This window comes from Conger conger, chromosome 10, assembly GCF_963514075.1.
Source record: "Conger conger chromosome 10, fConCon1.1, whole genome shotgun sequence".
NCBI classification, from domain to species: domain Eukaryota; kingdom Metazoa; phylum Chordata; class Actinopteri; order Anguilliformes; family Congridae; genus Conger; species Conger conger.
The window spans coordinates 27,314,475-27,341,762 of NC_083769.1; the positions used below are offsets into that span (position 1 = coordinate 27,314,475).

At 41.7% G+C, this 27,288-nt stretch overlaps 2 protein-coding genes across 3 annotated transcripts in view; both read right to left on the reverse strand.

Moving 5' to 3' along the window:
* The window catches only part of LOC133138412 (sodium-coupled neutral amino acid transporter 3-like), a 35,303-nt gene extending 33,003 nt beyond the window's left edge, over positions 1 to 2,300 (reverse strand). Inside the window, exon 1 of the mRNA XM_061257156.1 lies at positions 2,118 to 2,300. The gene's annotated coding sequence lies outside the window, so the exon portion shown is untranslated. The remainder of the gene's footprint in view (positions 1 to 2,117) is intronic.
* Positions 2,301 to 16,113: 13,813 nt separating this feature from the next.
* Positions 16,114 to 27,188, reverse strand: LOC133138690 (RNA-binding protein 5-B-like). 2 transcript variants are annotated; one of them, XM_061257647.1, is made up of 25 exons: positions 27,022 to 27,188; positions 25,728 to 25,785; positions 25,186 to 25,360; positions 24,598 to 24,750; positions 24,233 to 24,302; positions 23,730 to 23,803; positions 22,123 to 22,215; positions 21,725 to 21,785; positions 21,279 to 21,344; positions 20,956 to 21,116; positions 20,582 to 20,679; positions 20,378 to 20,465; positions 20,181 to 20,249; positions 19,896 to 19,971; positions 19,618 to 19,718; positions 19,308 to 19,422; positions 19,083 to 19,171; positions 18,663 to 18,845; positions 18,401 to 18,541; positions 17,936 to 18,016; positions 17,674 to 17,847; positions 17,287 to 17,361; positions 17,073 to 17,173; positions 16,852 to 16,981; positions 16,114 to 16,723 (listed from the first exon to the last, which is right to left on the reverse strand). In XM_061257647.1, the coding sequence occupies exons 2-25, from the start codon at positions 25,742 to 25,744 to the stop codon at positions 16,598 to 16,600; spliced, it is 2,517 nt and encodes an 838-aa protein (XP_061113631.1). In that variant the 5' UTR covers positions 25,745 to 25,785; positions 27,022 to 27,188; the 3' UTR covers positions 16,114 to 16,597. The 2 variants fall into 2 exon arrangements, with proteins under 2 accessions (XP_061113631.1, XP_061113630.1); XM_061257646.1 differs by having other exon boundaries at positions 17,936 to 18,019.
* Between the last annotated feature and the right edge of the window lie 100 nt (positions 27,189 to 27,288).

Below are 27,288 nucleotides of genomic sequence, written 5' to 3' on the forward strand. Positions count from 1 at the left end.
GGTACAGTCCTAACATATATAAGAATATAAATATAGGTATCACATGCACTTACAGCGCTTACAAAACGCTCAAGCAACCACTCTTAATTCAGAGTTAAAACTGGGTCAATGACCAGTGCACCTCATCTGTGTACCTAACAGGATAGGATATGACGCAGACCAAAGACCAGACAGTTTGCATACTAGGGAACAGAGCACATGTAATGGTGAATGTTTTCGTTAATTGCCTGTGGAATGGCAAGACAAACTACTCGACCATCCACTGGCCAAGCAGCCTGCCATTTTTTTAAAAAGAACTGGGAGTTTTTTTTAGCTGGCCTGGACAAATGATCACAATGTACTATGGTGAACTTCTTTTGATATTATGAAATCTCACTGCTGAGCTGAACTAGTTAATACTGAGCTCTTCTTAAAAAAGAAGAGTAAAATATTATTATTATTATTATTATTATTATTATTATTATTATTAATAAGAACTCACAGCTGTTGTGTTCCTCTCAAATATAAACTGCATGGTGTTGTACTTGCTGCTTTTTATTACTTTTACTCTTTTTTTATATTCCATCTCCTCCAGCTCGTGAAACAACTTAAACGTATTCAATGAATTGCTCGTTTTATTAGCATGGCTTGCCAAGTCAGTGAAAGACATTTTGTTCAGTACCCATTTATTCACATACAATCTGATCTATGCTTTACTGAAATGCTCTCCTTCCTACCTGTTGCTTTATTTTAACATTGACTTACGTTGCATGTATAGCATAAAGGTGATATTCATCTAAATTATCTCTAAAATATTCAACAGTATTACGTCGAACTAATGGCTGGTTCGTTATTTCTACATTTTAACGATCTGAATGGGTATTATAATGCAATAAGTCGTAGTCTGATCTTGTGCAAATTTAAATGTCCAGTGTTGATTCAACTCTAAGTAGCTCTACACAATGAGACCATGTGTAGGCTATTCTGCGACAGTTTACGTGGCTAACACTGAACATTATACTGTGGAGGCTACTTTTGCAGTTTCCGCACTGTTTTACGCGTAAAACCGGAAGTTCTGGTTTCTACTTACCATTAACCGTCAACATAATGCGCACTCATTGAACTGAATACCTTTACTTTCACAAAGAGATTAATAGCCGGTCATTTGTTCTAAAGGAAAGTCGCCTGCGCGTTGGTATGGGACATGGAAGAAAAAGATCCGTACAGTCAGATCCACGTGGTCTTAGATCTCATTTCACATTTTGGAAAGTTGGTCGGCGGTCTGTGAATTCAAACTAAATTATTAATAACGTTGGTCAACAGAAGAGTATCCTATAGTTAGGAAATGTTAGTTCTCTTGTAGCCTAATCGTGGGTAAACCACACAATGACAAAATACGAAAGATTAAGCAGACATTTAAATCTATCATCCAAGTTAAACACAAAGAGCTAAACGTATGAAATGCTGTAAACTATAAACAGACCAAATCGAGAATAGCATCCGACGCTTTATAACGTACAACACGCATTTTATTGTAGAGGCTTTTATTCAGATAGCCTATAGGCTACAACTAAATGAATACCCTAAAATAGCCAACTCAAGCTACAGATAAATGGGGAAGCCAACACAGCTCAAAATGGTTAGGAAATTAAAACTTAAAATTAGACTAATATAGTCAAGTATTTAAATATTAAATATGCAAGCCCAAGCACAGCAGCGTGGAATAATAAATAGGTGAACATTTTGGTTTGGTGAAAATAAGTGTAGTTGCGAAGACTTGATGCAAAGACTTGATGCAAAGGCGCACCAATACGCGCCTGTCAGTCTATGTTCTAAGGAGCACATGTCAGTGACATTTATACTGAGCAAATAGTAAAATAATGGCAGTGCGCGTTAAACTTAATGGCACAAATGATGGTACGATTTACGTCCAAATGACTCGGAACACAGCCGTAATAAAATAACAAGGATCTGCTATAGTCTTGTAGTTACGCTCCAACATTTGGTGAATTGATATGGTAGAGTTATTTCTATTTAATGAAGGTAAAAGGTACAACTTCAACGAATATATTTTAAATTCCAATATAAAGCCAAAAAACAGAATGCAGTTTCGCAAAGCAGTTAGGTTACCATCTTACCAGTCAGAGAAACCGTATGGCACGCAGTATACAAATAAATCCTTCGATTATTTTCGGTATTTTCCGTCTCTTTAATTTTCTCTCCTTCTCCACTCGTTGTTTTATTTCATTCCAGTGTTTTGTTTTTTTTAAATGAATGAACAGCACAGCACTATTACTACCCCCTCCTCGATCGCTCGTTAATTGTCTTTTGGGAGAAGAAGCTATTTGTAAGGGGAAAGACCATGGGGGTCGGCCCGTTCCGCCTCCAGTGCACAGGCTCCAATCATGAGCTCCCTTTTTTACACATTTTCCGAGCGCGCGTTAAGAGAAAGTTGATAAAGATTGCCGAGCCGAAAACACCGGATGTATGTAACAACAGAAAAGTGAATATCAAGGAACCCTTCTTAGACCCTACTTAGAGACAGCTGCCATTTACTAACGTTCCTTGATTTACTATTTTTTGGAAAATCCAAAGCCGATGTAACAATTAGCTTCTTAACTATGTCCCTGTTAAATTATGTTTTTGGATTGGGGAAGGGTGGGGGTTCGCATATATACACTCCGTGACCACATTTTTGGTGTTTATTAGATTTATTTTCCAGACGTATATGGCTGTCCATTCTCTGCAAACTGTAGAGACTATTGTGCATGAAAATCCGAGATCAGCAACAATCATTCCACAGTCAACTTAACTTAGATCATATTTCTTCCCTATTCTGATGTTTGGTCTGAGCAACAACTGACCCTCTTGACCATGTCTGCATGCTTTTATACATTGAGATGCTGCCACATAATTGGCTGATTAGATAAACCAGCTGGTGTTCAGATCTACCTAATAAAGTAGTCATTGAGTGTATAGTGTGTATAGCGTTGAGTGTAACAGTCTACAGTTTACAGAGAATGATGCAAAATATCCATTGAGCAGTGGTTCTGTGGGCCAAATGTTTTGTGAATGAGAGAGGTCAGGAGAATTGCCAGACTAGGTGAAGCTGACACAAAGACAACAGTAACTCAAATAACCATGCATTACAACAGTGGTATGCAGAAGACCACCTCTGAACACACAACATGTCAAACCTTGAAGTCGATGGGCTACAGCAGCACACACCAGGTTCCACTCCTGTCAGTTAAGACCAGGAAACTGAGGTTACAGTGGGTACAGGTTGACTAAAACGGGACAGCTGAACATTGAAATGAAATGTTGCCTGGTCTGACAAATCTTGAACCTTTCACATAAGTCTATCCTGCCTTATGTGAAAGGCTCAGACTGGAGGTGGTGTGGGGAATGTTTTCTTGGAACACAATAGGCCCCTTAATACAAATTGAGCATTGTTTAAATGGCACAGAGTATTGTTGCTGACCATGTCCATCCTCACAGTCTATAACATCTGATAGCTACTTCCAGTAGGATATCGTGCCATGTCACAAAGCACACATTATCTCAAGCTGGTTCACAGCAGTGCATATAGCAGTGATGGTGGCTGATAAATAAATCTGCTCAGGCCATGCTGCAGCTGTTCGGCTCCCGTGCTATTTGTGCTGTGGAATGTATGCTGGCTTCAAAGGGGGTGCCCACAGGAGTTGAGGCCATGTGCCCTAGGATGTGGACACAGACTCAAACTTCACCTCCTCATGGAACAGTCTGGAATTCTGGAAGCCTTGGGATGCTCTTCATTTTCAGAGGGGGGAAACTGTTGTGTATGTTTGACCACTGTTACCTCATCTCCTATGGTGTAGCCTAGCTTTCAATTGCTTTATTTATCTGTTACTTTGCACTTTGTGTGTGAGGATCCACATACTGTCAGTGAGATGTGAGAAATAGCTAATGGCAAGAGAATGGCCGCGGTCTGGATATGGATTTCCATGACAGGTTTATTCTATTTGCACATACACAAACCATTTGAAACAAATATGCCATAATTCTCTACAGATGTCAAAAGCATGTAATTGTTCAATAAGCGCTCATAGCAGTTATACTCATCTTTCGGTGTGTATCCCAAAAAGGATTTAAGAGATACTGTCTGTTTGCAATTAAATATTAACTTCAATATTTGTGTTATTATTTTTCCTGTAAAAAATAATAGCCAGATGCCAAGCACAGTGTGATCCCATGCCTCTCATTACTGGATGACAGAACAATAACAAGGGAGAAACCATGTAGCCCTGGGTTCAAAGGTCGTCTGTGAAGACGACAGGTGCATGCCTCAACTCTGTCTCAATATTCTAATTGGTTTAATTGAAAAGTCCCCCAGTACAGTCTTTGATTTTGCTGTACTTCAGCTTTAATTATGCCTGTGCCTGTGCTTATGAAACAAGGTTGTTTTTCCAGCCGGGGGTGGGGGGTATGTTTACACTGTTCCAAGAGCTACAAAGGCTCCAATGCCAATAAGACTGTCTGGGCAAAGAGCTTAACATTTTGATGGGCTGTTTATGAGTTATTCACCTGTATGTCTGAAAGCCATCTTTCTACTAACATTAAATATCAAATGGGTTTCAAATAACCTGTCTATTGAAAGTGAAATTGCTGACATTATTTTTTATGCTTATTATTTCTCTGCTATATTTTTGTATAAAAAAATCTTTATATTGCATTCCTAAGCACATAATTTAGCTATTTTCATGATCACTGCTGACAACATGCAAGATTTATTTTTGTCCGTGTTAAGTACATTGATATGAAGAAAGATGATTCAGAGCTATAAGCACTTCTGTAGAGAGCCAGTTCCAGAAAGGCATGCCGCCTCTTCAGTCTGTGATCACCACGGCAACCTACATCAGCTGCTGGTCATGTTGTTTCCACCCATAAGAGGTGTTAAACAATCAGACCACTGCAGAAATGGACTATCACATCTTTTATGCCTATTGAAGAATTCATTATTCAATACAGAATAAATCATGCACTCTGTCAATGGTACCCTTAGATTAATATTCAGAACAAAGTTATTTCATATAATTGTACATTTTGAAAAATAGCATGTTATGTTTACAATTCTCAGGGATTTGCAGGATTGGGTTTAAATGTTAACAGTAAAAGTAGTGCTATTTCAAATGTTTTGATCCAGGACTGGGCTGCCTGTGATAACGTGCCTGTGATAACAACCCAAGGAATAAGAGAATTGAATATACACTTGAGTTTTTTTGCATAGACCTGAGGTACACCTGATTATCCAAATCAATTCAGGTTCACGTGCAATGCAGAAATTTAACACAGGGATATGGAGAGTAACATATCCCATACCGTGAGAGACTTACTATCCAAAGACAACCAGAAGGCACCACCGATACAAACTTAGAGGTCTAAGGGTCCCACTTTATGTGCCGGAAAAGGGCCTACTTCAAGCAGAAAACAGAAGACCCTTCATTAACTCAGCCAAGTGGATACTGGGTAGAAGAGGGGAAACTACTTCCTTAAAAAGAATGTGTTTTTGAGTTGTGTGATGTTGAAATCACACTCAATTATGATCAGTGCTTTCCACCCTCCCCAAGAGTTGTGAAGGGTGTTCCATTTTCCATTGACAGGGGACGTTGTTTCCACAGAGTACATGTGGACCTTGTGGGGGCATCATGTTCATTGCTGTGCATTATCTGTCACAACCCCTCAGAGAAGGTCAGAAGAGATATGGGCTTTTAATAGCACCCTTCGGCAGAACTGGGCATCGATGATTTAAGACTGAACCGTCACGGTCAATAGCTATGCCAGCCATCAGCTGAATCATGTCACAGATGTACAGGGATAAATACAGCTATATTTCAATTTCAGGCCAATTTTAGGCCCTAGGAAGCAAGAAAAAAGATGTCATTCATCAGACTGGGCACAATTCATTTCAATTGAAAAATCAACAAGCAATGAATTAATGCAATACATTCTATGAATTAAGGCAACAGTCCAAATGAAGGAACCAAGGTATTTTAGGATATATGTCTCCTTAAAGCTTAACTGTTTATCAAGCTTCAAACCAATATTATAACATTGTAGATTCTTTTTTATTTTTGTTGGGACACAACTTATATTTGATAGACAAAATTTCATACAGATTATGTTTTTAGGCAAACATTGAACTATGCAATGAACTTGTATTATTTACATAAGATGTTCTGAATAAGAGCATCTGCCAAAATGATTAAATGCAAATGTTAATTTAAACATATATATACAATACATAAATTAAATATAATTTTCCTTGCAAAAGGATTAACCTAGCAAAAGGTAATGCATATATTCCTAAAAGTAATATGCAGTATTGCAGTCGAATATCAATTTCACGTCTGCTTTAAAATACAGAGGAAAGAGAAGAAGATGCAGACATTCATGCAAGTACTACAATTTTAATAAAGCACGTCAACCCCTGAGAGCAAGGGAGCCTGATGAAACTTGTGCAAGGTGCAACTTCTTAACTTCAAGGTGCTACTTCTAAAAGGATCCACTTCCCCCATGGATTTCTGCAACAGTCTAGCACTGGTGACCTACAAAAGGATGTATATGAAAGTGTTGTGATTTTCATTGAGTATGGAAAGTGAATGTTTGGTGGATTGCCCTGGCAGGGAAGCAATGTTGTTAATTAGCACGTCCTGGAAATTAAGAGAAAAACGGGTATAAATATAGTTAAAAGCCGTACAAAGCCCCAGTCTTTAATTAGCACCCCTCCTCTTACATCTCAGTCTAATCTCACCAGAGTACTCACATCAAAGACCAGTGGGAGTTGAAGGGGTCACTCCATCACACTGAGATCAGAATGTGTATCTCTGTTAGAGACCACAAGTTCAAGAATGGGCCATACCATTCAGGCTGACAACAGTAAAGGGTGGAGACTAACAAAATAAACCATTCCTCAAAAGCTGAGTAGAAAAGTGTACATTAAAACTGTGTGATGTCCAGTCCAAAGTCATTTTAGATAATGGTTGTACCATCAGTTGATGCTGACATCAGGTTGAGGTAAATTCCATTTCATAATTTACTGAAAATGTCAAATGCCAGTTCTATAATTCCAATTCAACCAATCTTATTGGCGGCTAATGTATGATTGGGCTACAGAATTCTTCTACTGGGATTCCAATTAGGCAATTCCCCACTTCACAAGATTTAGATTGTAATATTCCAATGCATTTAACATAGGAATTTTGTGCAATATGATTTCAGAGGGGTGAAATAAATCAATCAAAACAGTGGGACATCATGAAAACAAACCTGTAATGCAAAGCCACAGTGAAAATGGGACCCTTTCCAACTTTTTACAAAAAAAATAACCAGCTTCTTCTAACAGCCGAATTGACTGAAATGTAAAGCAACATTCTGAACATTCTGAACTTTTTAGTGGTGAACATTTGAAATGAGAAAACCTGCTGTTATTGCATCAAGAATTTAACAGAAATGTGAATTGTTTGCAATGATATGAACAATTAAATAATATTATACATATATAGATTTAAATTATATAACATTATAATTTGAGCTGTGAGTGAACAATGCGTTCAGGCAGCCTGAACACGTTATTTGTCTGCTCTAAAACATAAATTTCATTTTAATAATGTGTCAAACTAAATTTTTTACTTCAACTTCAAGGCTTCGCATTCTAATGAATATAAAACAAAATAGTCAATCCAATTACAAATTTGACTGTTGTAATAAGTTGTGATTTACTGGATCAGTAATTAGTAGTAACTGGTAATTCTGCAGTTTTCTGCTCTTTTTCAAGTTAGATCACTAGAGCCAGCAATAGACTATTTGATGGATAGCTAAAATGTGTGTGTCAATGAGACATTTGCACAGATAAAAGTAAATACACAAGCAAAACACTGTTGGCTTTATGGAAACGTATCTCTTTTGATATCATGGTGGAAATAAATATCACAAAATATTTCACAAAAAATGAAAGTTGAATGAATATCTCATCAACAACTGACCAGGCCTGTTGAAATGCAAGGTATGAAACTCTAGATGTCACAAAGTAATGATGTCCAAGCACATGTTGCAATATGTAAATCTGCAATCCCCTGTATGGTGTTAAATTAAGTAATCCAATATAAATCCTCAGATGTAAATATTGATGAGTATCATTATCAAAATTCATTCGGAATTGCATGAAGGCCAAGATTCTGAGGGAATACACAATTACCATATTTAAAGAGCTGCAAAGCTTATAGGTAGTATGTGTAGGCAAAGATACATTCAGATCCCAGTCAAACATGTCTCTGAAACAGTTCTGGCTACTTACAGTAGGTATTTAGAGTTGCCACAAGCCAATGAACTTTCAGACCCCAGCTATCAGTCACACATACATACACATGTTCAAAATGAACACAGACCTTGATCTGTGAAACCAGCAAGCAACAGTCTTTAAAAACATCCCCCTCAAACAGCCATCGATTGAATGGGCAAATAAGACAGCTTTGTCACAAAAATGGAACTTAAATTGCTGTGACAAGCATGGCACTTACAGAGATTTAAGGGTTGACGAGAAGTGCTTGTGTCAAGAGGCGCTTCCAAGTAAACTGCTACCACCGGCCATGGCAGTCAAAGACTTATCTCTGTATAGGGTTTCCCTCAGTACTGACAGACAGAAGAGGTAGGCTATAACATTGTTTCATGTTATATAAAAAGTTACCTTGGGTAACATGGTCGATCCCTGAACCATTTATCAACTCTGAATCCCTGAAGACATTTCCCATTCCAGGGAGGGATTGTTTATTATCCTTCCCAAGATATCAAGCACCAGAGAACGTTTTCACAATCCAGCTTTCAGAGAATCCCCCCGACCTCGCTCCACCCAACCCGGCTCATTGGAGAACCTGCACTGCGGTGCACAAACGCTCCACTGGCAATGGGAGCCTGGAGCAATGTTGATCTCTGTGGGAGGAATGGAATTAAAAGAGTCTGGAGAAGAGGTGAAGCCTAACAAAATATAACTTTGCATGGAGACAGATACCAGTTGGATTTATATTGATCTATAATGAGGTCCATATGATCTTTTGATCCATATTTTGAATTTCCTTTTGCTAAAATCCACCAATGTCACCTTGCCATTTGTACTCAGGGGGTATACAGCCTTACATGATATGATCAGACAGTGACAAAGAGCTCATAGCTAGAGGACAACAGCTTTTGATTCCCCAGACACTTTTTTTAATTGGAATCACATTGGCATAGGCCATAAGTGTTTGCAAGCCTGGAAAAGCAAAGATATTCAAGTGAGATTATCTCAGTACCAATTTGCACAATGGTGGTGGATTGACTGCTGTGCTGAACTTGGGAATCTTGTGGGCGTAAAAGTACGTTAATGTAAGTTAAAAGTATACAGTACTGTGAAAAAGTTTTAGGCAGGTGTGAAAAAATGCTGTAAAATAAGAATGCTTTCAAAAATAGAAATCTTAATAGTTTATTTTGATCAATTAACAAAATGCATGAACAGAAGAAAAATCGATCAAAATCAAATCAATCAAATCAATATTTGGTGTGACCACCCTTTGCCTTCAAAACAGCATCAATTCTTCTAGGTATACTTGCACAGTTTTTGAAGGAACTTGGCAGATAGGTTGTTCCAAACATCTTGGAGAACTAGCCACAGTTGTGGATTTAGGCAGCCTCAAATGCTTCTGTCTCTTCATGTAATCCCAGACAGACTCGATGATGTAGAGATCAGGGCTCTGTGGGGGCCATACCATCACTTCCAGGACTCCTTGTTCTTCTTTATGCAGAAGATAGTTCTTAATGACATTGGCTGTATGTTTGGGGCCGTTGTCCTGCTGCAGAATACATTTGAGCCAATCAGATGCCTCCCTGATGGGAGGATAGATAAGTATCTGCCTGTACTTCTCAGCATTGAGGAGACCATTAATTCCCCAACTCCATTTGCAGAAATGCAGCCCCAAACTTGCAAGGAACCTCCACCATGCTTCACTGTTGCCTGCAGACACTGGTACTGCTTTCCAGCCCTTCAGCAAAAAAACTGCCTTCTGCTTCAGCCAAATATTTCAAATTTTCAGTCCAGAGAACCTGCTGCCATTTTTCTGCACCCCAGTTCCTGTGTTTTTGTGCATAGTTCAGTCGCTTGGCCTTGTTTCCACGTCGGAGGTATGGCTTTTTGGCCGCAATTCTTCCATGAAGACCACTTCTGACCAGACTTCCCCGCACAGTAGATGGGTGTATTTGGGTCTCACTGGTTTCTGCCAATTTTGAGCTGATGGCACTGCTGGACATCTTCTGATTGCAAAGGGAAGTAAGCATGATGTGTCTCATCTGCTGCACTAAGTTTCCTTGGCCGACCACTGCATCTACAGTCCTCAATGTTGCCCGTTTCTTTGTGCTTCTTCAACAGAGCTTGAACAGCACATCTGGAAACCCCTGTCTACCTTGAAATTTCTGCCTGGGTGAGACCTTGCTATTGCAGTATAACTACCTTGTGTCTTGTTGCTGTGCTCAGTCTTGCCATGGTGTATGACTTCTGACATCTTCGGCAACCTCACCTTGGAAGCAGAGTTTGGCTGTTCCTCACCCAGTTTTAACCCTCCTACACAGCTGTTTCTGTTTCAATTAATGATTGTGTTTCAACCTACATATTAAATTGATGATCATTAGCTCCTGTTTGGTATAATTGGTTAATCACACACCTGACTATATGCCTATAAAATCCCTGACTTTGTGCAAGCGTACCTAGAATTGATGTTGGTTTGAAGGCAAAGGGTGGTCACACCAAATTTTGATTTGATTTAGATTTTTCTTCTGTTCACTCACTTTGTTAACTGATGAAAAAAGAAACTATTAAGATTTCTATTTTTGAAAGCATTCTTACTTTACAGCATTTTTTTCACACCTGCATAAAACTTCTGCACAGTACTGTACATGTACAATTGATTATATAATCCAAGATGTATATATGTTAAGATGGTATAGAACTGTGCAGTGGGTCAATGATATAAATCCACTCTCGTGGTCACACAATGCACAATGTAGGTAATTTAGTTAAGCTTGTATTTACAAGAAACGTAATGGGCTTATCACCATTCTGTGCTTCTATGGTAATTTCTTTTTTTCATTAAATGGGAATTTATTAGGCTGCCTCGATATTAAAATATGTAAAAATTACAGATTTTTAAGTGGATATTTCTTTCATGATATTGTAGTGCAAGTCAAGTCAAAAGAGTTGGCTCAAGAAAGAAAGGCAATTACTTCAATATCCATGCAATGTTGGCACATGACTGAATTGTGTTACAAAACCTAACAAGAACAATTTACAAAGAAGTAAACTTACACATTCAGCTGGTAGGTTGTACTAAACATATTGGAGAGCAGTTCTTCTGCATACTTTGGCTGGGTCTCACTGGGTAATCCCAGACAGCCTTGAACAAGTTCTTATCTGAAAAATTACTTAATCTTAATTTATTAAACAAAATATAACATAAAATATTTTGGTCTGTTCTATTGACAAACTAATGCATAAAAAATACAAAATACAAACAGAATAAATATACAAAAATGTCAGACCGAAACCAATTTTTTAAATCTTGGGTGCCTAAGACTTCTGGAAGAAGAATACTTACACTGGGCTCATTACTACTAACAATCAGTGTGATTAGAAAATGTGTGTGACTTTTGAACCCAAGGCAAGGCACACCAGGTGACAGACAGCTGGGAGATTCTCAGAGAGGGTTTAGAGAGCAGCTGTCACACACAGGCCTCTCTCAGCAACATGGCTTAACAAAGTGCCCTCATGATCCAAGAATATGGCCACAAATGGATCTTTATCTACATCAAAATAATACATATAAAAGGTTAACTGAGAAAAAAAGCATTTGTCATTGGTATTCCCCAGACTTGTAATGACTGAACATTTATGGTTTCAATTGAAGTGGGCAGTCCACAATTGCAGATTGAAGGATCTGAATGATATTGAAAGATTCTGAATGGAGGTATCTCCAAAAACACTATAGAAGACCATGCAATATTATTATCCTTGCAAGGGGGAAACCTGTCTAATAAAACAATTTTCTGTTAAAAAATTTCCACTGAAGAACTGTATTATCATTAATGTTCCCATTTATATTGAGCATACAATATAGCTCATTAATTGGGTTGTTCATTTTCTACAGCATTTTACTCATCGTTATCAAGGATGCAAATAATTTGGAGGGCACTGTGCATTTCAACAATGAAAAAAACAGATTTTTTCTTCTATCTGTGAACAGAGGAGGAATTCTAGCAATAAATCCTAAAATAAATGGAGGGCCACATTTAATCCCACTAGTTCACCTTGTATGACATACTACGTAATGGAATTTCTTATTTGTAATCCAGAGACTTCATATGAAACAAAATATGATGCTGGAGAGATAGAAAATTATTATTTTGAAGTAGGGGATCAAGCCATTGTTGACTAGTAATATTGTCGCAGTTCTTTCATTCCAAAGCTTGCATTTGAATAATAGAAGTCAATGGGTTGTAAGGAAAAGCTCACAGATCGGTGAAAGACTCCCAAAATAAATACAGACATTGAAAGTGGCTGTGGACAGCTTGAACCCAACCTATGAAAAAGCAATATGACTTCAGAAAGCATTTTGCCCAGCATCATATGCATGCAGAATTAGTTTAGTAATTTACAACAGGGTATTTCATCTGTATTGCACTGATATTTAAACCACTTTGATGGCCCATCCTATTCACTGAGCTCACTGCAGTATACTAACAAGGTTATTTTAAACAGTTAAACAGCACATTTGTGTAGTATTGATGAAAAATATCCCGATTACAACTTGACTGCAGCGAACAATTCAAATGAAAATGTTTCCTGTTTAATGGATTGGAAAAACAAGACCAGGCAAACCTGCTTTAGCTGGACCCTGATGTACTTTAAACAATAGAGACCTACATAGCAGAGTTGCAAGAAAGAATGACCTCAATACAAAATTAAGCGTCTGAAGCATGCAAAAGAAAATATTGAGAAGCTTGAAGCCTTTTGGAAAAATGCATACCTCGAAATCAACCATGAAGTACCTCCAGGAAAGACAGATGAAGGTTTTGGAATGGCCACCACAGTCCCCAGACTTGAATATTGTTGAAAATCTGTGGAGAGATCTCAAACATGCCATACATGCATAGGAGGCCGAAGAATATTTCTGAGCTAGAGGTGTTCTGCCAGGAAGAATGGGGACAAATTCCAAAAGCGAGAATTGAAAGACCTGGCCACAGGAAGTGTTATAGTTGCCCAAGGAGGAGTTACAAAGCAACCTACTAACTGAAAAGGTTTCCAAACTTTTGCACAGGGCATTTTTCCTTTTAATTTTTTTTTTATATGAAATTATTTCTCAGATAAAACCTAATAGGCAAGGTTTGCCACAGCAAACTCAATAGCTAGTAAACAATTTCACATTATCTGTTAACTGAGCTACCTGTGGGCTACTGGAAAAACTGCCAGCTATTCATAAAGAGAAGCATTGTATAGTACAGTGCTCAAATTAACAGACCGCTATGTAATGTTAACTGTGACGCCAATATTTTTTACTGCAATCTCCACTGTTGCACTGTTGCTTGACTTGAAGTGTAAGCTGACTTAGCATAGCTCTTTGCTCAGCCATCTTGTTGCATCTTTCCAAATCTTCCATACCACACCCCACGTCATGTACTGCAACTGAAACTCATGGGCTTAGGTTCACAGCATCAGTAATAATACAGGGATATACAAACCATAACTATAATGTGTTACTGGAAAGGTCAGCATTGTGTACTGCAGGACAGTAGTCATGGAGAGATGGCCTCTCCCATTAATATCACACCTGTATTAACCTTAGCCATACCGCAGGGACAACAAGCTTCTCTGGACAAGATTACTTTCTTTTCATTTATGCTTTTGTAGTCCTGAGACATGTTCTCAGTGTCTATAAGCCACTGTGCATAAAAACCAGTAACCTTGAAGTTAGAACACCAGACCCCTGAACATTAACACACATGACAAATTTCAGTAGTCAATAAACAAATGTGTTTTTATTACATTGACTGTTACCTATAGATGTCTATGCTTTTAATTTTGCATGCTACCTACATCACATCTTAATCAAACAACTCCCTAAAATTCTCAATAGTGGATTTTCAAGAAACTTGTACAAGTACCATTCTATCCTGGAATGCACAGTCAAGATTCCACCAGCCTCTTAGCACACCAAGGCATCACATGATCAGGTACCACAGGCTATGGAATTTTGGCAACATTAGATGATGAAATAGGACAACCAAAAAAGTGCAAGATGGAAAATATCTGTAAAGGAAAATGACATGCAGATAGGGAAAAACTGAAATGTTTACAAAATAAAATTTGTAGTTTGTAATGAAATGGAGAGGGTCCACATGTTTTATTAAAAAAGGGGGGCCGAGAGCAATATTCTTTCAGGGGCCCCAAAATGCCTTAATTACACTGCACAGTTCATCTCACTGGAAGCATAAACATGCATTCACCAACTTCAGAATGAAGCACAGTTTCTGCCAAATACATCCCAAACCTGTATTTCAGCCGCTGATAGGCTTATTGCCAGGCTCGCTTGAGGAAATCTCCATTCATTCTATGGAGGCCACTGGCAGTGTGTTACTTAAACATCAGCATGCCTGCTCACATTAACATAAGAGGAGCCTGCCCAACAAGGTGCACACTGCCTCTGATATGACAGTATAAAAACCTGCTTGGTATATTATAAATAAATACAACTGGCCCAGCAGAAACAACTGCAGCCCATTTAAGCCAGCAACATTTGAGTTAAAAATAGGAGTAATAACTAGAGAAGAGGACCAGAAGGGGAACATGTCATAGTGAAAGAAAGTGAAAGAGGAGGAAATGGAAATCTAAAATGGCAGAGATTCAGAAAGGTGAGACTTTGAACTGAACACATCCTGGCAGAAAAGAGACACTGAAGGGGTCCAATAGGCTGAAAGTATATTTATGGCCTCACTTCTAGCGCTAAAGCTGGACATTTACAAGTGGCTAACAGGAGTCCATTCACCTCTTGACCAAATTCTTGGAGCTTGCCAAAACATTTTTTTGCATAGTGTATAAATTCCAGTTGATGAGACCTACGTCATTGAGAAATACTTCAGAGAAATACTTACCAGACGTACCATTGCTCCTGTGAGATTCAGTTGTCTTTCCAAAAGGTATGCATTATCTGATCACAACTGAAGAAAATGTATACAGAACCAGTCCTTGTGAAGCCAGTTTGCAATGTGCATGTCTCATAATGAATTTTTCAGATGACCGGATAAGGCAGGGCCAAACTCCTCAGACAAGAGCCCTCTCTAGTGGACACATACATAGTAGTGGAAATGTTCAGCTATACTCTGATGAGGAGCATAAAATGTATATTTTGCATGTTCTATAGTTATACTGATAAACATGGGCTGAACATTTATTTTCAGGGCCTGGCACATGTTAACGTGTCAGTTAATGTACCCGTTGCATTCTGCAGTAACTCTTTAGCCACGCACCGACAAATGTATAAAATGCAAGCTCCCAGCAAGAAGGGAAATCCCATAATGCAATGTTCCATGCGTGAAGAAGAGCGAATCATGCTCCTTCAAACTAAAGAGGGGATATTATTTTGTTAAGAGTTAGGGAATAATTCAGGAACACATGTTGCGGAATGGGAAGGGGGATTAAGAACTGAGAATTCAACTGTCAGATAAATGGCCTACGTTTCTTGTTTTGGTTTTTAGTGAGGTTTAAGAAAATGTGTAAAACCAGCTTGGGTTTTATGGGTAAATGTATTCCATCTTTGGTCCTGAGATGTCAGACTTCTCTTATTTCAGCTGCCACCACTCCTCCCTCCTGATGGCCAGCCACCCGCCTACCATGCAGAATGCCAGGCACTGTGGGCAGATGAAGGTCCTAAAGCAGGAAGTGGAAGAACAGTATGCAGCCCCCACTGTGGTGCACAGGCCAGATAAATACAATAAAGAAATAAAAATTAAAGAATAAGATTCATAAAAACCAATTCATACAATTTATTTAATCAACACCATTTAAGACACAGATCAATGGAAAAGGTTACCACTCTTATTTATTGTGTGCAAAAAAAAAAAAATCTTACAAACTGTACAGCTTATTGAACATAAGAAAATGCTACCAATACCATTCCACAGAGGATGAAGATATTTCTTTTGAACAAAGAAACATACATACATTAAATTACATACAAACTGCTCTTGCTCCACCTGAGAAACAGACAAGTGTCTTACATTCCCAAAATATTCTGTTCAACAAGGCCAAAGGAAGGAGCAGCCCCTCAGAGGCAGCCGCTATGGAAATGAGACGGGTGCCATTTCTTTGCTTTGATCCCAGAGTCAGTACCCAAAAAAGGCCGTGGCCTCCCATCTCATCGCCCGTCTCCGGGAGGCCGGTTGCTCAGGAGGACAGGGCGAGGCAACCCATATTCACTGGAGGTGTGCAAGTCAGCTTGAGGAGGGCCCGCTCCACCTGTGGCCTGGGGGGGGTCGGTCTTCCGGAGGGCGCAGGGAGGAGACGGGCTCACTCCATCTCCGTGAAGCGAGCGAACATGGCCTTGCGCACGGCGTCCTTGTAGGTCTCGGATGGAGATAGTCCATAATTGCTGCCCTTCGTCCCCAAGCCTGCTCCCTTCATCCTCAGAGCAGCCTGCAGAGGGGGGGACATTTTGTCAAACGGCCGAGGAAGCAGCGCAGTTCTCACAGAAAAACAACAGCAGCAAAAGCCTGGCTGAATTGGCCCGTGCGTGCGTAATGGGGTCAGCCTCTGTGTCTCACCTGGATGGGCGCGGTGATGCCCTGCTGATTCCGCCCCAGGCCCTTGCCCTCCTTCCAGCCCATGGCCTGCAGCATCTTGTTCCCGATGTTGTCGCTGTTCAGGCCGTCCTTTGTAGGTTGCTCGTAATTCCTGGATGACAGGAGAGAGAAATCAGGTTATCCTTTCTCTCCTCAGGCCTCTCACGCAGGCCAGCCTTGGGAAGGTAATGGCATGCACTTACACGACAGGCGGCTGAGGGGTAAACTTCTTCTTCTTTGGTACTGGAGGTTCCGGGATGCCGTACTTCTCTCTTCTTTCAGCAGCCCGGTCCCTGTATTTCATCTGTCAGAAGGGAATTGTGAAAACAGAATTAGTGGAATAACTACCAGGCGGCCATTTTACCTTTGACAAAAGCCAGCCTTTACCCTGTGAAGGCATAGTCTTAGAGCTCATACCTCACTCTCCTTCCTCTCAAAGTCCTCCAGCTCTGATTCGGTCAGTCTGGATCTTTTGTGAACCTCTAGGTTTTGCTGGCAGGAAAAAGGAAAAGTTGGAATTTTAATCAAACCACCGGCCGATACAATCCAATCTTCTGTTCTAGAGAATTTGAGGGTTGAGAGTGCAGGGAACAATCGGAAGAGTCGAGCAAGACCTAAATCCAACCATTCATATAATTTCAAGGAATTTACATTGGTTCTGGACACCAATGACTCAAGACAAAGTTAATTCATGAGTAGCCCCTTTGCCTCATATGGGCACAAATGAACAGGGATGGCCCCCCATTTTCTCCCAAGCGATGCAGCCATGTAAAGGCAGCTGAGAGGCTGCCTGCGCAGCAGTACCTTGTGGAGGTCTGAGAGCTGCTGGTGGCGCACCAGCGCGTCCTTGTTGGGGAACTGCCTGCGGCACAGCAGGCAGGCCATCTTCTTCCAGTCCGTCAGCTTGTCCTCCTCACTCCGCTCAGACTCCGCCTCCTCCGGGTCGCTGTCGCCGCTGTACGCCGCCACCAGACCACTCTGATAAAGCCACAGAAGCCATTAACAACACAGACTCTGTGATAAAGAACATGGGACGTATAACTGGACGCACTCGGGTCCTACTCACAGAGCTTTCATCCTCTGCAGCCTTGGCGGCCTCGGGGACCTGCAGCGGCAGAGGAATGGGCTGCCTCTCCAACACGCCGCTCTGCTGTAAATGCACAGGCACAATGAGCTCAGCTGAGAAACACACTGCGCAGCACCGGCAGAGCGGATGAAGTCATTCCCGGGTCTTTAACCTGCGAGTGACAGCCTGAGTACCCTCATCTTTTCACCCCTCGCCCCAGTCGTCTGGCTCAATTTCACTGTTCTACGAGCCCGTACTGCTCGACACTGATGTGGGAAAAGCGGCTCAACTCCTGCCTATGTGCTTCGCTGAACCTTAGCTCTACCTTTTCTAAAGACTTATAACCTCATGTAAGTGGGGGCTCGGTTGGTAGGCAGCAATTAAAGTCAACTCAACCACACCGACCTATAATGACTGGCTAAATCAAGCCCATCAATCCATAATCTGCTGGCAGTCATGGGTTACCTTTTTCTCAAAGAGGATGAAGCCTGCGTCGGCTGCAGCCGTCTCCTTCTTCTCTTCCTGGCTCAGGGGCTGGAAGCTGCTCTTAAAGTTCTCCTTCTGCTTGTTCAGGCTCTTAGCCCAGCGCTCCATGTCCTTGGCGATCTGGGACGAAGGCAACACAAGCTTTAGCCACCTCGCACAACTGAACGCACAACCGTGTTCGTAGGGGGGCATGGCATGGTGCACTTTGAGCTCAATCTGCTCATCCGTTTCACGGTGGTACCTGTTGTGCAGACTTGCTCTTTGGCTTTTCCTTCTTCTCCTTGGCCTCTTTGGTCTCCTTGGAGCCACCTGACATAGTGGAGTTTGAGGCCTGTGCAGTGGTGGCGCCATTGGCCGCAGGTACGTACGCCTGCTTCTCACTGTCCCAGTACAGATACTGCTGTGTCTGGGAGTTGTAGTAATACTGTGGGATAGTGGTGATAAAGGAGTCTCAAACAATGCAAAATTCAAATTGGGACAAACACAAAATTCAGTTGGGAAAAGCTACAGTACATGCCATCACCGAATGCGGGGCATTCTGGGAAATGTTGGCGAGTGAATTTGAGGAAAAAATTCAAAGATTGAGATTGAACATTTCCTACCAAGTATCTACTGAAAGTTTTTCATGCTTCAACCAACCCACTTGTCATACTATACGTACATGAGTATTTGGATCGTAGTAGAGCCCAGTTTGTGGGTCAAAGTAGAACCCGGAGGACTCGTCGTACTGGTAGGTCGATGTGTCAGGAGCTGCAGCAGGAGGACATGTAACAAGGTCAGAAAACAGGGTCACACTAGAGGAAAGCACCACCGGTGGCAGTCCACCTGAAGCACCTTCAGCATTCAAACTAAAATTCATGTCATCGGTCGGCGGTCAGGCACGTACCGGATTTGCCGTCGGAGGCTGCCGCGGCAGCCGTTGCTGTCGTAGCTAAGGTGGTGGCAGTTGTGCTTGCCACGACACCTGCAGAGTGTGCTGCTGCCTCATTCTGCTGCGCTACCTGCATAGACCATAAAATATGGTTACCATAGGCTGCAGCCAAGTAAACTCAGTTACAACTTGGGTTGCATGAATGTACGCTGCAATGCTTGAAGTTAGTCAGATTTGAGCTGAAATAACTAAATACGTGCGATCCCAGGACGGCCCTGAGACACTGTGGGGTTAATGGAGTCTGCGCTGGTGAAACTGGACCCACCTGTGTGATGGGCTGACTGACAATGTGGGGCTGGTAGGCCTGGGCGCTCTGAGACACCACCACACCTGCAGCGGCTGGTATGATCTTGGCCCCTGGGGCAGCTGTAACAGTGAGGACAGGCTGATTAGTGTAACACCCTCTACTTGCTTAGATCTTCTGCTTACCAGGAGAAAGTCTAGTCTAGAATCAGTGTGCAAAGGATCGTTCAATGGGACAAATTTGTCTCAAAGCACGGCCCAATACAGACTGCGTAGCTGCGTAACTGAAAGGACTCCTACCTCCTAGCAAGCCGGTCCCATGAGCAGGATCCATTACTCCGGGCTGCTGATAGTAGGCTTGGTAATCCTGACCATACTGCAAAAGAAGCATCCAAACAAGCAACGATGAGGCCGAAGCTCTGTGCGTGTGTGAAACCCACTACCATTTAAACCATTAATGCAGGTCTTCACTGAATGGAGAAAACAATGACAAACATTACAGCGGTCTCTGCAAAAACAGGCCACTACTCCAAGATGAAGCACAATGCCTTAAATTCAGTTAAACCAATGAGGCCAACTGCTCACCTGGGCATAGGGCACATAGCCCTCCTGCAGGTAGCTGTACTCCGAGCGTGCGTCAGTGCCCTGCTGAGGCTATAAGAACACAAGATAGATGTTAGCAAACAAGGGTCAAGGAACCTGCCTTGCAATTGAGTCTTATTATGCATCAGAGTGTCAACCTGGTCAGGCTCACAGCCAGACAAGCTAGCGTTGGCTGGTACCTGGCTGGAGGACCACTGGGCGGCAGCAATGGCGGTGCTGGCTACTGAGAAGGCGCTGAGGCGGGCCCCGTCTGACGTAAGCAGATCCCTGGGGGAGAAAAATGGTCACTGTCAGCCCTGGGACGACATCTGTAGTTAGCAATAGCATTAAATGTTAAGGGGACTGTGGCATCCCAAGCACTGGGTGTGCCCTTGTGCACTCACTTCCTGGCACTCTTGGCATAGTCCACACCAATGGTCTTCCCATCCAGTTTGAGCGGCGGCTGCAGTCCCTGGAGGATGGTGAGAAGCTGGGAAGCCTCCTGTGAAGAGACAGGAGCAACCGACTGGTCAGTAACTACAACAGAAATCCATTACACTGACCCCATTAGAGGCCTGCTCAGCTGTACACACTCAGTTAGCATCACTACCAAGGAAACAAGTGTGAGCTTTCAATGCAGTGGAACTTTTGGCCTTGGAGAGCCACAAGGTGCTCAACTTTTTACTCGGTCCTTATTGGATTTACTAAACAAAAGTAGGCCTGCAGCTCTCCGAGAGCAAACCTGCCAGTGCAGTGGTGTGGAATGAACTAATCGTACCAGAGGGGATGAGAGCTGAACGAAGGCAAAGCCACGGTTCTGTCCCGTCTGCTTGTCCTTTATGAGGCGGATGTTGCTGGCAGACAGGTTGGCGTAGGGCGCCAGCGCTGCCATGACGGCCTCTACCGTGGTGAGAGGGGCGATGTTCCTCAGAATGATCGCTGCCAGAGACACAGCAGTCATTAACACCGGAAAATGAGCAGCACAAGACACTCACCCACTAAGAAGCTATACTGGTAAAAGTGTTAATGGCCACATGCCAAATGTTGGATTTGCAATGCATTATAAATACCGCTGATCTAGAAATAGTTATTGGTTCTCACTGTCGCCGTAGCAATCTCCAGGTTGTGGGGGATCTGGGGCTCTCGTAGGGCTGGTGGTCTCGGACTCTGTTAAAGGCAAACACAGCAAGAAACGCCCATTACGAACACTTCAGTGACTACAAGGAAAATCGGCAGTTGAGCACTTTTTTTGCCAGGAATAGATTTGGGAATATCGAATGATGCTGCAGTTGGCTAGTTGAACATTTACACATTAAGCGCCCATTACGTTTTTCAAAGCCTATTATACAAATATTAGGCTTGCATTAGGCCTCACCAGCGCTTCTAGAACTTTCCCAGGTGACGCATGATTTAGTGTAAAGGAATTTCAGTTTGAAAAACTGACCCTTGGAAAGTGATCAAATGGGTATGAGCCACGAGTCAGCGCAGAGCCAGTGCAGCCAGTCTGTTCAGGACATCCAGATGGGTGCAGACTGGAGACCACTTACCTTCTTTTGCTGCTCCACACCTGAAGCACTTCAGCCTTCTTCGGAAATTGTACAGGCCACACTGCAAGCAACCGGTTACACTATTTTATTCAAAGCAAACTACCGAGAGCCTGACGTCACTGCCGCAGGCAAAAGCAAGCTAGGAAGCTGCAGAGGGTGATCCTTACCAGGGAACATGCCTAAAAACCTATCCCTTTGAACATGTAAACTCAACTCAATCAGGCGAGTCACTTGACACGCTCAGGGAAATCTAGAGGAGGCACTGACTGCAACAAAGCACACGCCTCAAACTAAAAAATAAAAAAAGGGCTAGATGGCCCAATCCCATGGTAGCAACATTCCACTTGTGTGAGCGCGCAAGTTGTGTGCAGAGCATTAGGGAGGTATGGGGCCCTTACTGTGCTGCAAAGCCAGTCTTCAACCCCTGTCTTCTTGTGGCGGGGGTTGCTGTAGTGCATGGCGACAGTCTTGCCCTGGATCACCAACAGGTTCTGCAAGAGGAACGTGGCAGTCATTTCCAGTTTCCTGGCTGCTGCGGGGCACATGGGCTGATCAGGTGTGTTTCTATTTGCACGCCACGAACAGGGCAGGACAGGGTCCCAGGGAAGGATGGGTGTAATGTCAGCTGGAGAGGTGTCAGAGGCAGGCGGATGTGTGCGCTAGGGAGGGGTTCTGACTGTGTATCGGACCCGAGTGCTGCCAGCTAGCCGAGGCTGAGCTGGAGCAGAGTGTGTAAACCAGGGAACAGTCGTCATACTGCGACATCAACACACAAGTCTCTTACAGGAAACTGAGAAAAACATTCACATCCCTCTTTTTCCCCCACACCTTTTTCAAAGTAGAGGCTTTTCAACTAAGGTTTATCTCCGACACTCGGTGGGGGAAAAACTGACAGCAAACATCCAACATGGACGATCTCATTTTGACATCAAAACGTGCCAAAATTTTAATCAACCAGTTCTTTTCTTGGATTGTGAGCTTCAGGGGGTCCTCCAAGTTGAACTTCTAATCAATAGATCTGGACCAGTCAGGATCTTTACCATATGTATACTATGAAGTTTGAAAAAAAATTATGAAATTAAAGGTTTCAAATGTACTGTACTATAAAGAACAATAAATAGTTAAACTAAATCAAATCAATATTTGGAGTGACCACCTTTAAAACGGCATCAAATCTCTTTGTCCTCCATTTTTATAAGAAAATAAGCTAGTAGGTTGTTCCAAGCATGTTGGGGAACTTGCCACAGTACTTCTACAGACTTTGGCTGCCTTTCTCTCCAGGTAACCCCGGACAGCCCCGATCAAATTCTTATCTGAAAAAAGTAGTCTATTACTTAATATTATTTTATTTAACAAAATACAAAGAAATTGAATGATTGGAAATCTCTAATCTGCTCTTTTCTACTGACACTAATGTCAAATGTATGAATTGGCACAGTACTGCACATTTTGCAGCAATGTTTTTAAAGCCCCTGCAAACAATGTGTTTGATTGTGAAGTAAGCCATTTACAGTACTGAATCGAGGAGCATCTGCCAATTAATGCACAGTAAATACAAAGCTCCAAATAGTCTCTCACTGCTGCATATCAATGTGCATATTTTTTCCCCATAGTCCACTACTCACAATTAATTCTCTGCTCATGCCAGTGTTGGTGCTGCATTTTCTCTGATCAAAACCGATTGGTTTAAACATTAAATAATTTAACTGACTCGGTGACGAGGCAGGCAACGGCTATGCAAAAAAAATAACATGAAGACACTGTATTCTATTAAAATTTTAAAGAGGCTCTCCTTAGTGTTTCATGGTTGATTTAAAAGCTTCTTGTTTTGTTACTCCTTGAGATTTTAAAAATGCCACCCGACAAGTCAAGTCTCCTAAAAAGGACCCCCTGGCTACAACTTTTCCCTTTCTAGTCACGCTGCCCATTATTTCTTTCACATCGCATTCTTGTTTTTGTGTTCAGATCCCCAAGATAATTCTAGACTTGGTGATTGAGAGGCAACCTGATTGGTCTCCATCCATCGAGTCGCATCTTGCAAGTGATAAAACTCCACGAAGGCGAACCCTCGGCTTATACCTAGAGACAGCATTCAGATATAGACGGAGTCGTGTTAGTCAAAATCCTTTGGCACAACAATCAAGCTCTGTCACAAACTGCTTCACAGCTCAGAAACCCATACAGTGAAACAGTGGGTGGAGTTTTGGGTGCAGGGCAAACCTTTGCCATAGCAAGAACCCTCAGAGGATGAGGCCTAGTATGTACTGTTCTCATACTTTCAAGCAGTGGGGACCATACATAAAACCTACTGGTTTTACTTTGGTAGTATAGGCCGGATTTTTCAACATAACTTTTAAAGCAAAACAAAGGCCTGTTTCTCTTGTGAAGTCATCAAGACATTAGAGGATTATTACTTTGCTATGGCAAAAATGGGTGTGAAATTAGGCAGATTGGCCCTGTGATGTCTGAGGTTGGGGGACAGGGATCCTCCATACACCAGACTCTCACCTGTTCTCTTCTTCCTCAGCCGGATGTCTGCGGGCTGGGGTCCTTCCAGCTGTTCCAGAGCAGCCCGGACCTGTCCGATGTGAGAGAGTGACCCATCTCATCAGCCTGTGCCCACTTAGCCAAAGGCTGCTTTTCACCATAGCACACCTACATCAATTCCCAAAACTCGAATCTATACACATGGAGAACTAATGACACAAATACATATGGCCATTTGAGAATACATTTTTTTTTTTTTTTTTTTAAGGTTAAAACCAAATAATGAACACGTTGGCCTAAAAGAGGAATCAAGTGTACACATCACTAGCAGTGGGCTATGCAGACGGGGATCCATAAGGTGGACGGGGTGATGCATGAGGACTCACCTCTGCCTCGGTCACATGAAGCGACAGGCCCCTTAGCATGATGGTTCTATTCTCTTGCTCCTCGCCCATCTCTCCTCTGTAGTCTTGCTCATCGCCGTCAGAGTGGAAGCCATCTTCAGACCTGTCGCTGTTGCGTCTCTTCCGGTCTCTCAGCTGAGACAGCAACAACCCATCTGTGAGCATGCTGGCGCTCATTCAAAAACACATATTCCTGGCTTCGCCTTGACTTGGCCAGGAGGCTACACTCCTAGGTACCAAATACTTTTGCCTATTGCTTTAACTGGCAAGGAAGCATAAACTGCTCAAATCAAACCAATAATTACTTTTTTAAAAACACAAATTAAGAAAATAGAGGATACTAATAAAAATAAAATAAACATTTATAGTACTTTTCAAAGAGCCAAAGAACTACTTGAATCTGGCACAGATTCATACAGAATGGTCATGGCAGTGCTGCAAAGTAGAGCAACCCAGCTTCAGAATTACAGCCTCATGCCTCTTTCAAATGAGTCCATTATTCTGAGGTTTAAGGATTAAATATCTACTCGGAGAGCATTCTAGCGGCCTGGGAAACAGGGAGGGACCTACCTCGGGGCTGTCTCGGCCCCAGCGCTCCCCGTCGTAGCGGTCCCCACGCCTGTCATCGCCCCAGCGCCTGGCCTCGTAGTCGCGCTCCGGGTCCCTCTCCCGCCGGTCTCTCCACTCTGAATCATTGCGGGACTGATCTGGCCCGTACCTGCCACTACGCTCAGTGCGACCGACCCTGTGAGCACACATACAGCCATTACTCCCTCATCAACAGAACAGTCTCCCAACTGCTATCCACACAAAGACACTGAAAACCTTTATTAAAAGTACATCAAGCAATACATGTTACAAAGCATGCTATACTGGAGGCAATCATTTTGAAACTAAAGTTGTCCTGCAGAACAAGTGATACATATTTTGCATATCCTCACATGTTACATAAAGATAAATGTCACTTCAACATTACAATAATCTCACTTTAAAGTAGTGAAGATTAGCATGATAGCACCATTTTAATTTTGAAATGACAGTTAAATTTAAACACTGCTTCAGAACAAGATTAGTGCAGTATCCTATTCTAAAAGACTGGAACCAATTCTCACCGTTTATCAGCTCCCATGTCAGGCGGTACAATTGAAGACTGGCGCAAAGACAATTCCTCTGTAAAGAGCAGGAATCATTTTGTAAATAAAAACATAATTATTGCAAATATTAGTACTCAATGACACAATGCAAATGTGAATAAAGCTACATTTTATTAATAGCTAATGAACTGATTATTCTCAATAACGAAATCATACTACAAATGTCAATGCATCACGTTCAATTATTGTTTTACATTACGAATGGCTTTGTTTGGGTTGCAGCGGTTTGATTTTCGTTAAATATTTAGCTAAGTAAGGTTAGTCAGACATCTAACGTTTCATTGATTCGCTATTGCTAGTCAGATCCTCCAATTCCTAATTCCCCAGTGAACGACCTCCTAGCTAGAATTTATTTGAAATCAATGTTCTTGTTTGATTGGCACTTTGTTGTACGTCGCTCTGGATACGAGCGTCTGTTAAATGCCACGTAATGTAATGTAATGTAATATGTATGACTTAACGAAACTAAGTTAATGCAAATGAAAATTGCACAGAAACAAAGGATCTTCAATAACGACTCTGATATATAGTTATGACCACAGCTATACAAAGAATTCCCTAATGATATTAATCAACACAGTTGGCTATAATTAGGTAGCTAGTAAACGAAAAAAGACCTAGCTTGCTTGCTTGCTCGCTAACTTAACGTTAAGCATGTCGTTAAAAATGGGTTCAAGACAGTAGGCAATATTCCGAATTCGATGAGCTAACGTAAGCCAGGCAGTTCGGCCGGTACAAGCTCCCAGGGAAATTCTAACGTCAGCCAACGTTAGATATGCATATCTAGGTTAGCCAGTATTTTTGTGAATAACATTGAATCAAGGCAGTTAAATTGCCATATAGGCTTGCTATAACCATGCAACTTAGTTTAACAGATAACTAAGATCTAGCAAGGCAATGGAAATGGTTAACACGGCGAAGGAAATGTTTTTCCGCCTTTATAATAGTTAGCTAGCTATACAAAATCAACTAAGTTAGCAAACAATCACTCAGAAAAACAAAACCAACAACAGATAATACAATAAAAACAGCAGCAACATGTGTGATATTCAGGTAGCTTAGCTAACATTCCTTGAAATTGAGCAATAATTGAGGTAGCTCGCTAAAGTTAGCTACGGTTCTTAACTAGCTTAGGTTAGCTACGTTAAACAAGATGGACACCTAGCTTGCTAGACGAGCGTTATGAACCTGCGTATAGAAGTTTAGGATAATGCGATAAACGATCATTTTAATAATCGTTAAAATAACTTACCAATGAGAAAATAATTAGATGTGACAGATCTTAATTGCTGATGAATACAACAAAAAGTATAAGTAGTTATACTGTTCAAGGACAAGCTCTTCTCATTTTTGTTGATTCGGCTCTAGGCAAAAATGGCTCTCCCAACCTTTCTCTTTCCCAGGGTCCTTTGCTGCTTCTTCTTCGGTTTTCTTCCCCTAGGCATATGACGCGTGACTGACACATTCATGCCACCTATAGGAATGGATTCTAATCGAACTGACTGGTCTCCAACCCTGG